Here is a 13321-nt window from a genome sequence, read left to right on the forward strand (position 1 = left end):
AGTGTAGAAACGGGCTGTTTCAGGCAGACGGCACTACAGATGAGACCAGAGCTGAGAATGGGGCTGGCACCACCCCCTGGGCACTGGGCTGCCAGCCTGGGATGTGGTCTTTAAACCCCTTCCTTTTGAGGGTTTCTCAGGGTCCAGGTTTAAACAAACCTCTTGGGGGAGGAGGCAGGCCCAGATATGAAAGATTGATAACACGGGCAGTTTATGTAGCATTTTTTGTGCCGGTGCTATGCCAACCCTTTAGGTGCTCTGTCCATTTCATCTTCCCCACGTCCTCATTTTACAGGTAGAGAATTTTAAATAGAGGCTCAGGAGTGAAGAAGGCAGCTCAGGATGACCACCTAACCAGCAAGTATCACAGTGGAACTGGGTCTTAGCTTCCAGAACAAGTTCTCAGTGGGCAGATAGTATTAACCCATTAAGATGGGCCAGGAGATGAGCAGTTAATATTGTGGGGGTGGGGGGAGGCCTCATGAGTCTCCATTTAAATGGGGGTGGGGGTGGGGCTAGGGAAATCCACCCCCTGCCCCTGCTAGGCTTGGTTTATTTGGAACATTTCCAGTTCAAACCCCGAATCTCATGTCCCTGTGTGCAGAGAGGGGTAGTCACTGTACCTGAGATCTCAGTGCCCCCTGCAGAGAAGGGGGTCAGCTGCAGAGAAGGCTGCATGGCCTGATGGAACAATTCAGGACACAGCCCCAGAGGCTTTTCAATTACATTAGCTTCTGGCATTGCTGGAGGGAGATGCTTGCCTCCCGCCCCTCCCTTCTTCCTGTCCTCCCTGGGAGATGGTGATTCAGCAGCAAGTCGGAAGCAGGCTAGACTGTGACCTTCCAGGAGTGGATTCACCGGCCGAGTGGGTGCCATCGGCTCCCACTCAGGGCAAGAATTGGATCTGGGAGGGCAGGAGAGGGGCTCTTGAGTCGTTCAAGAACTAGACCCTCCCGAAGGCACACGTCCACCCCTGCCTGGGACAGGGCAGTGGGAAGTGGGTGTGCCAGAGGTGGGGAGCCATTTCCTCCCCATGCCCTGGAATGTGAGGGCTGGGGGAGTCCCAGCCACTGGATACCGAAGCTGCTTCTCAACATATTATTCAGCAGCTAAAAATACAAGACGGGTTAGCTGAAAGGTGCTGCCCAACCGGAAACCTCCAAGAGGTTTCCCATTAGGGCAGCGCCCGCTCTCACAGACTGGAAGCCAGATGCCTGGGAAGGATTCCGTTGCCTGCTGCTCCCACTATTCACTCACAGCCCCGGCTGCGGGGACCTCAGCCTCTGCTCATGAGCTCAGGGCCTGGCCTCCCCTTCTCTCTCTTGCATGTGCTGCTCCCAGATGGCAGTGTTTGCAGATTTGTCTTGAGCCCCAGAGGCAGACCTGGGTTCTCAGCTCCCAATCCCAGCCTCAGCTACCAGTGTGTGACTTAAATAAGTCGTGTAGTGTCGCTAAGCTCTGCTGCCTCACCTGCAATACCAGGAGACCACATCCCCTGCAAGGGTGTCAGAAGGGCCTAATAGGTCAGGCTTATACTCTGGCTGAAGGACAGATAGGCCAGAACAGAGAGGCTGGGGGAGCTGTCTCAAAGCCCCTTTGGCAAATGCATTGTTCTTAGTAAGCATAAACAGATCTTGGGGTGATGGGCCTGGTACAGATGATGTGCAGGTACTAGAGCACCCCTTGGCCCACTCCTACCCACCTGTCAGAGTTGTAAACACAGGGTGAGGCCGAGTGTGAGCTGGGCCTGAGGCTCTTGGCCAACACTGGTTCTACAGGGGCGCTTGTTGGAGACACAGATGGGCAGTGGATTGGGGTGGAGCCCCATTTCTGAATTTGTAAGCAGCTCCCAGATGATCCTGTTGAATGACCAGGCCGAGATCGCTGACCAGGCCTGGCACCCAGGCACTCAGCGACTGAATTTTGTCCCAGTCCCAGCCTGAGCCTCTGTGCTCCCCGACACACAAAAATGGCCTGGTCCCCACTGGGGCTGTTGACAGATTCAGAGAGAATCCATTCCTGAAGCTGTACAGAGGGGAGAAGGCGGCCGTCAACATGAGGACACCACTCTTCTGGCCTGGTGGTAGCCAGGGGTTGCTCAGGTCCAGGGGCTTCTCCTGTAGGACCCATGGAGAGAGGCAGTGCCAGGGGTCGGGGGGCAGCTTCTCCCAGCCAGCCATCCCCTGCTTTTCCATAGGCCACATTGCAGAAAGCGCCTACAATTCCCTCCTAGAAATGGGAAGTCTGCTGGGCGGGACACAGCCACCTTATAATGCCTCCTCACTGGGAATCCTCCACACAGTGGTGCTTCAAGGGCCTCCTGAATGGGCTCTCCCACCTCCTGCCTACCCCAGGAAGGTGAACATACCTGTGGCAGTACTTTCGAGGTCCAGATGGGAGGATGGGACAAATGGGGATTTTCCCCACCTTCCTGACCCCTTTCAGAGGGAAGAGATTGACCAGATTCTCCTCTACTGCAGCACTTCTTGCCTCCTACACACCAGAGTTTTCATTCCTGCTAATGGGCTTCTAAGCCGCTGGGCTTCCCCAGGTTAAGTGACCTTAGCATTGGCTGAACCTGTTTCTTCACCATAAAAGGGCATAAGGACCTCTCTGTTGGTATGGATGCGAGGACTGACAGAGACATGAATACCAAGGGGCTGCTCAAGCAGGCGGGTGGCAGAGGGAGACCGTGTCCAGAATGTGGGTTTCTGGACCTGGCTCCAGCATTGCTAGTCATTGGGTTCTAGGCCCAAACTTTGTGAAACCAAGGAACCTGAAAAAGGGGGAGCCTTACTCTTATCTGTGCAGGCAAACACCTTGGAGCTTCACAAATACCCCCAAAGCCCATACCACCCCCAGACATCCAGAATTGGAATCTTGGGGAGTCTCCATGTGGTTGAACCTGTCAGCAGGCAGACCTGGCTGGCTACTTCAGTGACCACAGACAGGCAACTGCTCTAGACTGACTCTTGGGGGAAATGAAAGGCATTTCCTCTAGTCTCCAGGTGGATTCCCAGCCAGTCCCACCTGACATCCCTGAGGAAAGGTGAATGGTAGGAGTTGGTGGGTGCCTGAGGACCAGATTTGTTTGCGCTGATCTTGGGCCACCTGGGCAGGATGGGCTCCTGACTGGGGTAAGTGGAGGCCGGGAGGTATTAAGTGGCCATGGTCATCCAACAGCTATTGTCAGATGGCAGCGACAGGCCTTGAACCCTGTGCTTGCAGTTTTGCTACCATTCCTGGCTCTGTGCTACCATACCCTGCACTGTACTCTGCCCTCACCCCTACTGAATGAACCCCCAGTTTCCCAGCCTGAGTCCCTAAGGAAAAAGGTTCAACATTCAGCCTATAGCCACTATTTCCCTACAGCTTAGGCCAAGCACGGGTTGGGGGGGAGGGGTGTAGTGGGAGGAAACAGGCCACACAGTGTGACCTCAGGGACCTTTGGGTTTAGGGGGGCAGCCCTGAATCAAAGGGTCAGCAAGTCTAATTATGGGGAGGCCGGCAGGAGAAGGGGGTCTGTCCTGGAAGATGCGCTGGCATTCCAGTCATGACTTAAAGGCTCGGTGAGAATAATGCAAAAACTGGGGGCGGAAGTACTGCAGGAGCAGGGAGCACGCAGGCTCCCAGCGCCCAGGGGTCCTGGGTTCTAGTGACCACCTCTGGGGCCTCACTTTCCTTATTTCAAAGAGCCGGAGAACCTGCCTCACCCCCTCCTCCGCCCTTCCGTGGAGGACCAAGGAAGGTGCGCCCAGCAAAGGGCAGCGGGTGGCGCCCAGCAGCTCGGTCCGCGCGGGGTGGGGTGGGGTGGGGTGGGGTGGGGTGGGGTGCGCCCGCGGGCGGGCGGGCGGGGCTGGGCGGAGCAGCTGATCGCGCCCCGAGGCTGGGCCGGCGGGGCACCCGCGGGCCTGGCGCGCTGCGCGCTGTGCGTGCGGCTGCGGAGCGCGCGGCTCGCCGGCCGCCGGGATCACATGAGCAGCAGCGCCCGCGCAGGGACCCACCGCAGCCGGCCCGCGGGCGCCCTGCAGCCGCAGTCCGCAGCCCGCAGCCTCGGAACCCCGCGCCTCCGCCCGCCCTAACCATGTCTATCTGTTGTTGCTTCTTTTTCAGGGACTATGGCAGTTCCAAGAGGAAATCAGGTAGGGAGCCTCCGCGCGTTTTCCCTCCAACCTCCCCTCCTGCTTCGTGCGCGCGCGCCTCTCCGGATCCTGCGGACGACTTTCTGGAGGCTTGACCTTACCCGCCGGCCCTGTGGCAGCGGGGAGAGCTGCTGCTTTCAGTTGCCGCGGTCCCCAGCCTGTCTCCCATGCTCTTTGGCACGCGAACCTTCCCTTCTGATCTCCCCCGTGGGAATAAACAAGGGTGCATGGGGGTGTAGAGGTGCCTGCAAAGGGCCTCAGCAGCCCGATCCTTGCCCCCACCGCCACCCTGGCTTTGCTGACCACTGGTGGGCACTGCCCTAACTTCCCCCAGGGTCCTCCAAAGTGAGGCGGTGACAAAAGGGTTAATGGGAACTCAGGGTTCTCCCTCCTGGGAGGTGAGATCCAAGATGGAAAAGGAGGGGGGGCAGCACTTGCGTGACTATGAGTTTTTCATGCCTGCAGCACAGACTTTCTCCACCACCCCCAGCTCTGAGCACCTTCTCCTTGCTGCCAGAGTGGGGGCGGTGTATGGTAGCCTGGTTGGCGGAGATTGGCATGGGAGGGGAGCAAACACCAGGCATTGGGCTAACAGGTGCCGGCCCCCAGAGTTTGTGGAGGGGGTGGAGAGAGAGAGAGGCAGGGTGAGTCTTCAGGGGACACTGTGTGCTGAGCGCTGTCATCTCGGGTCAGAGGGTTCCTGCAGGGTGGGCAGGGCTGGGCTCAGCACATGCCTGGTGTGTGGTCTGCAGGACTTAAGTGCTGTGCTGAGTGTCAGGGATAGGCACCTGGAGCTATATGTTGTTGTGTGTGTGTTGCATTTATGGGGATGGTGAATTATGGGTATGGGTGGTTGGCCATCTGGGGCTCTGGCCCTTGAAGAGGTGGGAAGTATGTGTAAACTTGAGGTTTGTGTTAATCACCAGTGTGGGGAGGGATCTGTGTTCCAAGTGCCTTGACTTGTGGCTCTTTAGAGGTGAGTGCCCTGTGTGACAGATGAGGTGGGAACCGGGGTAGGAGAAATTATATGGTGTGTCTGTTTGTGGGTATGAGTTTGTATGTTTTGTGTGTTTAAGTGCTTGCTTCCAGCTTTCTTGGGGAAAGTCGTCCTGGTTTGTGTATGGGGAGCATGTGTGTATGGGGTTGTGTATGGACATTACAGGTCTTCATAATCAGATGCTGTGAATGTATGTTTACCTGTTCTGTTCCTGTGTGTTTGTGTACCTGTTTGAGGCATGTCTAGTGTGAGCGAGATGTGTGTGCACATGTGCCAGTTAGCCGGCCCTGGCGTGTCTCAGGTATGCACCCCTGGTACAGGAGGGCATGTTCCTCGGTCAACAGGAGGTGGTGCTGCCATGAACACGCTGACTAGCAGCATTGCCTTAGCCAGGAGGGAGAACTGGGGAGGAAGGGCTACCTTGTGGGTTGGGGTTCTGGCACAACCCTGTCCCCAGGAAACTTGCCCTGGGCCTTGAGGGTGCAGTATACTGGTTGAGCCTGGGATCACACATAACTGTGACTTTTGGAAAATTTCAAAACTCTGTGCCTAAGTTTCCTCATTTCTTTAAAACACAGATGACAGTAGTATCTACCTCACATGTAGGAGATTAAATAAGTTAACATGGACCAGTCCTGAGGACAGCACAACTGCTATCATCTATATTGGCATTGCTTCCTGAATGCTGAGTCCTTGGGCAAGGCTCTACTCTGAGCCTCAGTTTCCCCCTGTAATGGCAAGGACAGGAACAGATAAGCTCTGAAGTCTCCCCCGGCCCTGGACTTCTGAGACTCCAGTTCTGTGCTGCTTTCTACACAGGCAGGCCCCACCCAGGCCACTTCAGCCAGAGAAAACTCCCTCCATTGCTCTGCCTTCTACTCTGAGGCCAGGAACAGAATGGATGGAGAAATTTAATTTATGTTGTTGCACTTATGATAATGGCCACTTGGGGTCAGGGCTGAAAGCGCCAGCTCCGGAGCCAGAGGGCAGGGTTCAGAGTCAGGCCTATCTCCAGGGGCAGATTCTTACCCTCTCTGTGCCTCTTCTCTCGTCTGTAAATTGGGGCTAATATTCATACCCACCTGGTAATGGTTAATTTTGACCAACTTGACTGGGTCATGGTGCCCAGGTATTTTGTTCAAGCATTACTCTGGATGTCTCTGTGAAGGTGTTTTGGGATGAGATCAACATTGGAATCACTGGCTCTGAGGAAAGCAGATTACTCTCCATAATGTGGGTTAGTCTCATCCAAGGTCTTAACAGCACAAACACTGACCTTCCCCAAGCCAGAAAGAGTTTGGCCAGCACACCGCCTTTGGCCTTGAACTGCAACCTTCCTCATCAGATCTTGGGCTCACCACACGCCCCCCCCCCCCCCATTGTGTGAGCTAATTTCTTAAAATGAATCGCCCTTTCTCTCTCTTTCCATTTCTACACATCCTGTTCTGTTTCTCTGGAGAACTCCAGCTAATACACAGCTCATATGGTTAAAATAAAGATTCGATAAACTAATATGTTCTCATGCTTAGGATACTGCCTGCAACCTAGAAAACCTTGGGAAAGTGCTGCTGTTTTGATGATTTCATGAGCATCTACTTTGTGCTAGTAGCCAATTTGCATGTTTCATCATTTGCTGCTCAGAGCCAGCTTGCAAGTGGGTGACCGGATTCCTGTCTAACAAATGAGAAACTGAGGCTCCAAGAGGGTGGCTGCCCACAGGCTGTTGCAAAGTGCAGATCTGAGCCCATGTCTAGGGTCCCCCCGGCTGCAATGGAGCTGCCACCACTTCCCAGGGACTCCCCAGCCAGGGACTTCTGCACATTGCTTACTTTTCATGTGTTAGTCCCCAAAGCCCCAGCTTCTTGGAGGAGCTCTTGGAGGGCTGTCTTCTGAGCACAGAGCCAAGGCAGGCCTGGGAGGGTGGAGTCAACAGGAAGAATGTTCTCAGGCAGCTTACAGCCACTTGGAGGAGGCAGAACTGGTGATCTGGAAGACTGGAAAACAGTGGAGCTTCAGATTTATCTCTCCTCCCTCCCTGCAGTGAACCTGCTCCTTCCTGCTCCTTCTGGCCTCTTTCCCATCCCAGTAACTGGCATCATCCACTCTGTTGCTCAAGCCCGACACCCTCAAGTCTTCTCTTCTCTCACCTGCTAAGCTGACCTGTGGATCTGTCCACTTCTCCAAGTCCCCACCATCACACCATACTGGAAGTCTCCTTTGTCTCTGCAGGAAGACCCAGCTTCCGCCTTGGCCTCTGCTTTTCCAGACTGTCTCCATCCCATCGCTAGAGTGAGCTCTTCAAAATATGTATCAAATAGTGTACTTTTTGCATAAATTCCCACCCAGAACAAACCCCTTAGCCCAGCTTACAGAGCCCTGTGTGCTTTGGCCACTGCCTGTCCATCCGCCCTGGGCTTGCCGACCCCAGCGTTTTCTGCTCAGCCATACCAGTCACCTTCCGGTCCTTATATATGTCAAGTTCTTTCTCACCACACAGCCTTTGCACTTGGTGTTCCCTCTGCCTCGAATGTTGTTCCCTATTCATTCACCTGAATTTCTCACGATTTCCGCTTCATTCTCACCTCAGAGAAACTATCCCCTTAAGTCACCCATCTTCTTCCCTGCACTTCACTGGCCACCCTCAAATTATCTTGCAGGTTTTCTTGTTTGTTATCTGTGACCCAGCAGGGGATAAGGGATGCCTCTGCCCTCCAGGAGCTGGGGTCTGCTCTGGGTGATGAACCATGTATAGACTCTATACCGTTAGAGAAACATGAGAGAGGGGAGAGGTTACTTGAGGAAGAGCAGTCCTGGCCAAGGATACAGCAAGTGCAAAGGCCCTGGGGTGGGAGCATGCTGGCCTCCTTGCTTATCGCTTGTGGCTGGGGTGTAAAATAGGAGAAGGCATGGTGGTAGGAGGCAAGAGCAGAGATATCGCTGGGGGTAGAGGAAGCAGCACAGACCTTGCAGGCCATTTGAGGGATTTTGATAAAGAGCCACTAAAGGATTCTGAGACAAGGGGGACCTGATCTGGTTTAGCTCTCAGAAAGATTTTCTGGCTGGTGAATGGAGCTTGACAAGGGGAAGAGACAGGAGAAATGATGAGGATCGCAGCACAGTGGAGGGGCGTGGAGCAGGATTGTGATGCCTGGTGTGGGCACTGGGATGCGCCATTCAGGTGCCAGGGCTCTCAGCCCCACAGCTTGCTGGTCATGTGGCCTTGGGCCAGTCAGTTCACCCAAGCTCATTTATCTCACCTGTTCTGTTGTATCAGTGAGGGTTCAACAAGAGAAACAGAACCAGTATTGAGATTTCCTGCAAGGAATTGGCTGGCACAGTTGTGGGGGCTGGCTAAGCAAATCTGAAATCCAAGGACAGGTGGGCACCGCAGTCCACAGTGGGGCTGGGGTCACAGTCCATGGTCCACAGGTGAAATGTCTTCCTCAGTGAAACCTCAGTTCGTCCCTTAAGATCTTTCAGCCAATTGACCCAGGCACCCCAACCCACCCACCCCAGTATCTAGAATAATTTCACTGGAAGCCACTGTTGGCTTTATCGCATCCACAGCACCTACAGTGACATATGGCTGGGTAGCAGGACTAGTAGACGGATTGACACATGAAACTGTCACACCTGTAAAATGGCGTGGCCGTGGTAGCCACACCTGCAGGAAGGTGCAGAGATTCAAGAAGGTGATGCCTAACAGTAGGAAGGGCCTATACTGTTGGCTGTGATTAACTCCCCTGAAGTGTGTGTCACCTCTGCTCCGAGGGGACTGGAGCAGGCTCCCCAGGCAGGGGAGTTCTGAGTTGCGCCACTAGAGGGCGCAGGCGGCCTTGGATCCCGTAGCATCACCCGTGCTGGGCTTGCTGCCAGGCCAGGACCTGGGCTCCATCCCACCCAGGAGGCCTGTGATAAGCTGTAGTTCGTTGAAATGCAAGTGAGGCTGTTCAGGCGTGTTGCAAGATTGTTCTTTAGGGCTGATGTTCCCATGAAATCCTGTTTACTTTTGCTTTTCTTTGGAAAAGCAGTTAGCTCAGAAAGCTTTCAGTTTAGTGATCATAAAATCTGCATTTTTGGATGGAGTTAATGAGATCAGCTGTAGCTTCATTGAGAAGCAGGTTGCCGGGTTAAGAGTTTAGGTTTGGACATCGGGGTTTCAAGCCCAGCTCTTCCATGTATTTGTTCATGAGTTCCCATTTGGAAAATAGGGGTGAAAGTAGAGCCTGCCTTACTTAGATGTAAGGACGGAGTGAGCAGAGGGCCTGCTGAACCCTGACTGGCACCTAGCGAGCTCCCAGTAACAGGCTTCGGATGTCGTATTTATTGATGAGTTCTGAAAGGAACCCTCAGATCAGAAGGAATCTTTGATCTGAGAGTAAAACAAACCACCTGAAGCATTTGCTCCCAGCCCGTGAGCCCTGCACCTGGCCGGGGAAGAAATGCAACCTAGACCAGCTTTTGCTGAGTGTTCTGTAGTTAAGAACATGGACTCTGGAGCCAAATGCCACATTTCGTGTGCCAGCTCTGTGTGGCTGTGTGCAAGTCTTAACTTCCTGTGCCTTGCTTTCCTCTCTGTGAAGTGGGGTAATGGCCTGAGGACGAGAGCAGAGCAGCGCTCTGCTGACCCCACACTGAGGAGATGGATGAGACGGAGCAGATGGCAGCAACCTCCACTCCCCTCCCAGGGCAGGCAGCCCTGAGGCCTGTGCACCTCTTCTAAGGGATTGCTGACCCCTGGCCCCACAGAGCCCACTGCTCAGCTCAGAAGGTGGGCCATTGTCAGGGTCTCACCATGGCACCCAGGCAGGATGAGTTGTGCTACCTGAGATGTGGGAATCAAATAGAAGGGGGGGCAGGGATGCTTGGCCAAGATGGGAGTGGCTGGATATGTGTCCTGGGGGACTGAGACGAGCATAGGGGTGCTCCTGCTGTGTGCTTGCTCTCACTGGTAAGTGCCTCTCCTCTGACCTTCATGTCTTCAAGTGGAAAACTGGAAAACTGCCTCAATGAATGATCTTCCTCTTCAAAGTGCTATACGCCGCAGAGCCGACACCTCTTCTCTCCATATCTTGACCTATGTGTAACCAAAGCCACTGATTTAAAACCGCTAGTCAATGCTGAGCTGTCTACATTCTTCGTTTCAATGAATGCAACTTTCCCTTAACGTTATATTCAGCAAAACACAGAAACCTCAAGGCCCCCCAGTACTTGAGGTAGTAACCTGGATCACCACCTTCAAGGTACTTCTGGCAGAAGAAACACGTTACTTAAGGGTAGATTTCTGGAACTTGTGACCTAAGCACCACGTACCACACTGACATCAGAGCTTCACGGGACTCTGCTGCTCAGCCACTGGTCAGCTTAACTGTGCGCCAGTCAGTGGAAAGTGCACAGGACCTCAGATTCACCTGCTCAGGTGTTCCAGCCCAGCACGCACAGGACCTGGAGGCTGGAATAAGCTTGAGGAGCTTGAGGGAAGGTGTCCAGTGCGGTGGAAGTGAGCAGGGGGCAGATGAGTATGGAGAGGCAGCCTCAGAAAGTATCTCAGCAAGACTTTTCAAAGTAATTTCCAAGGCTCTTGCTTGCCCACGTCACCCATCTCCAGTGAGAAAGGCCCAGACTGCTCAGCAAACACAGCCAAGACCTCCCTGGCCCCCTCCAGGGGCCCCTCCAAAACTGAACACATCTTGTGGAGGCATTGCCTTCTGGCACCTCTCCCCTGGGCTGGTGTTTTTAAACAGTTTTTATTTTCATGGCTCTGGGTCCTCAACCTGATGTCACCCCTGGTGTTCAAAGCCAACTAATTGGAAATGAAAGGCGGCTGATTGACTTGGCAGCCCCGCGGCCAGCCCATGTGGCTGTGAGACCATGGAGAAAGTGAGTGCGTTGCTCACGCGTGTGTCTGTCTGTGCCACGAATCCCAGCCAGCGCCTGCGCAGCCCACTGCCCTACTGGCCTGGACACACACGAAGCAGGGGCAGGCAAAGGGAGGGCTCCACGAACCCCAAAATCACCTACCAGCCTCCCAGGCAGGAAGTCCCCAGCCGGCAAGGAGCCTCGGCTCCCTCGGCCCTGCTTCCTCAGCTACCCCCACTCCTGCCACCCTCTTCTCATCCTGCTTCTGCTGAGAAAATAGAAGGGGCTTTCACAGGAACAGCATGTGCACAGCCTGCTCCTGGGGGTTCAGACCCAGGCCCTGGCCAGCCCTACAGAACAAGTGTCTCTGGGGGTGGCGCCCAGGAATTGGCAAGATTCTGACACCAAACCAGCAATGGGTTGTCCACGCGGGTTGATAGCCATGTCAGGAGACAGGGTAGTGAGGTAGCAGAAGGGCTGGTGTCTCTGTGATTGACTAGGTGGGGCTGCTTCTTGAAGGTGTATTCGTTGTCTTCCCCTATGGGGGTGAGGGGCCAACCTGGGAGGGGGACCAGTCAGAGGAGAGGACTCCGAGACTTGTCTTCCTCACCTGCCCAGCGCTGGGGTCTTGGAGAATGACTATATTAACAGGCCACTGACCTCCCCTCCAGCCTCATCAGGAAGCAGCAGAGGCTGCTTCACCTGCCTTTTATTTCTATGAGGTTTAGTGTTGGGGGCGGCGGGTGGGGGGAGCACCCACGTGGTGGCCCAGTCAAAAAACAGCTTGTTCCTTGCTTTGGCTTTTTGGTTTCTAGACATGTGACCAGAGAGGTGGCCTTTCCAGTAATGATGAAGCCAGTGGAAAACACAGATTGGGGAGAAATGTGCATTACTTGTTGTTTTAGCACCTTTTTCTGATCTAAAGTTACTTTGTTTAGAAATAGCGTGGCAGGCGTAGCTGAGTTGGCTCGCGGTGTTTTTGTAATCTGTCAGTTTTGAAACGTGAAGGCAAAGAAAAATTTTCCAAAGTTTCGTAAAACTTACATGCTTACAGGAAAAAAAAAAAGTGCTTTTCCCCGACGCCTTCTGCTCTGCCCCCTGAGTCTTCTCATTGCCACGTGTGCCCCAGGCACCTGGTGGGAAGAGGCATTTTGTTCAGGTTGGATTTTGTTCTTGTTAGACCTGGAGGTGACTGGACTGTGCAAAGCCCCTTCACCTCCCTGGGCTCAGAGTGAGGACCCGCTTCCTGATGCTGCTCCTGGTGCCTAGGGATGGCTTCCTAGGAGAAGGTGCCTGCAGGAGTCTGGGGACTGTCTTTCCCTGCTATCCAGGGTCTCCCCCGCTCAGCACTGGACCACCTTCATCCCCCTGACCATGGGTCAGGGTCTGGGCTGGCTGCATAAACTGTCCCTCCCTGCCAGGAGGGTGAGGTCCTTGTGAAGCAGTGATGAGAGGCTAATGACAAGAGACCAAACCAAGACTGACTTTGTACATTGGCAGTGGCCCCCGGGGATGCCTTGCAAACACGCGGAGCTTAACATCCCTCTTCCCAGATCTGTAGGGGGGCCTGGTGAGTTTGGAGCTATCAGCTTCCTGCCATCCACCATCCCTCTCTGGAGCCCAGGGGCTCCTGAAGCCGCCCTCGGCTGCCCATTTGCATTGCTCGCTGGGTTCTGATGAAGGGGTCACTTGTCCCAGCTTCTTCAATGGCCTCAGCTGCTCTCTGCTCTGAACTCAGCCAACACTAGTAGCCATTCTCCCGGGGTCAGGGGGTTCCCTTGAAGGCTGAGTTGATCGGAAGCAGGCTTCTGAGTGGGTGCCTGTTGCGAGCCAGCCGCAGCAGTCTGGGTGTCAGGGGTTCCTGAAGGATGGGAAGGCGTGGGCACAATTGTACAGAAAAGGTAAGGGAAGGGAAAGGGGAATGAGGAGACGCAGACACTTGATCAGGGTGCTGACATCATCCTGCTGAGGGGCTCAGCAGCCCTTTATTTATACTAAGCAAATCGTGAGTACACAAGCATAAGGTAGGAAGATAACAATCATCACATGTCCTTTTTCAGGAGCCGCCAAGGGTCTGTCTGCCTTCCGGCAGAGGTGTAACATTTATTAGTCTTTGTCTTAAAGAAGGCACAGTTGCTAAACAAATGTTTTCAAAATAGTTATTTACTTTAAACAATTTAACAGTTATTTTATTACTAGCAAAAAGCCTGTGTGTCTACAACTAACATTTCTAAGTTTGCCATGGTGAACGATTAACTATGGGCTGAGGGAAACAAAGGGCAGGAAGTTACCTGGGGGGAGGGAGACAAAGATTATTTCTAAC

At 54.0% G+C, this 13321-nt stretch overlaps 1 protein-coding gene across 4 annotated transcripts in view; it reads left to right on the forward strand.

The window, feature by feature from the left end:
* The window catches only part of SH3PXD2A (SH3 and PX domains 2A), a gene marked incomplete at both ends in the record, with an annotated part of 203516 nt that overhangs the window by 124536 nt on the left and 65659 nt on the right, over positions 1–13321 (forward strand). For 3 of the 4 annotated variants that reach the window (XM_084244648.1, XM_084244650.1, XM_084244649.1), the window contains one exon: positions 4114–4142. In XM_084244648.1, coding sequence (XP_084100774.1) covers positions 4114–4142 — 29 coding nt within the window. Of the gene's footprint in view, positions 1–4084; positions 4143–13321 lie in introns of those variants that run through there. The other variant, XM_084244651.1, reaches the window with a different exon arrangement.

This window comes from Talpa europaea, assembly GCF_964194135.1.
Source record: "Talpa europaea genome assembly, chromosome: 10".
NCBI classification, from domain to species: Eukaryota; Metazoa; Chordata; class Mammalia; order Eulipotyphla; family Talpidae; genus Talpa; species Talpa europaea.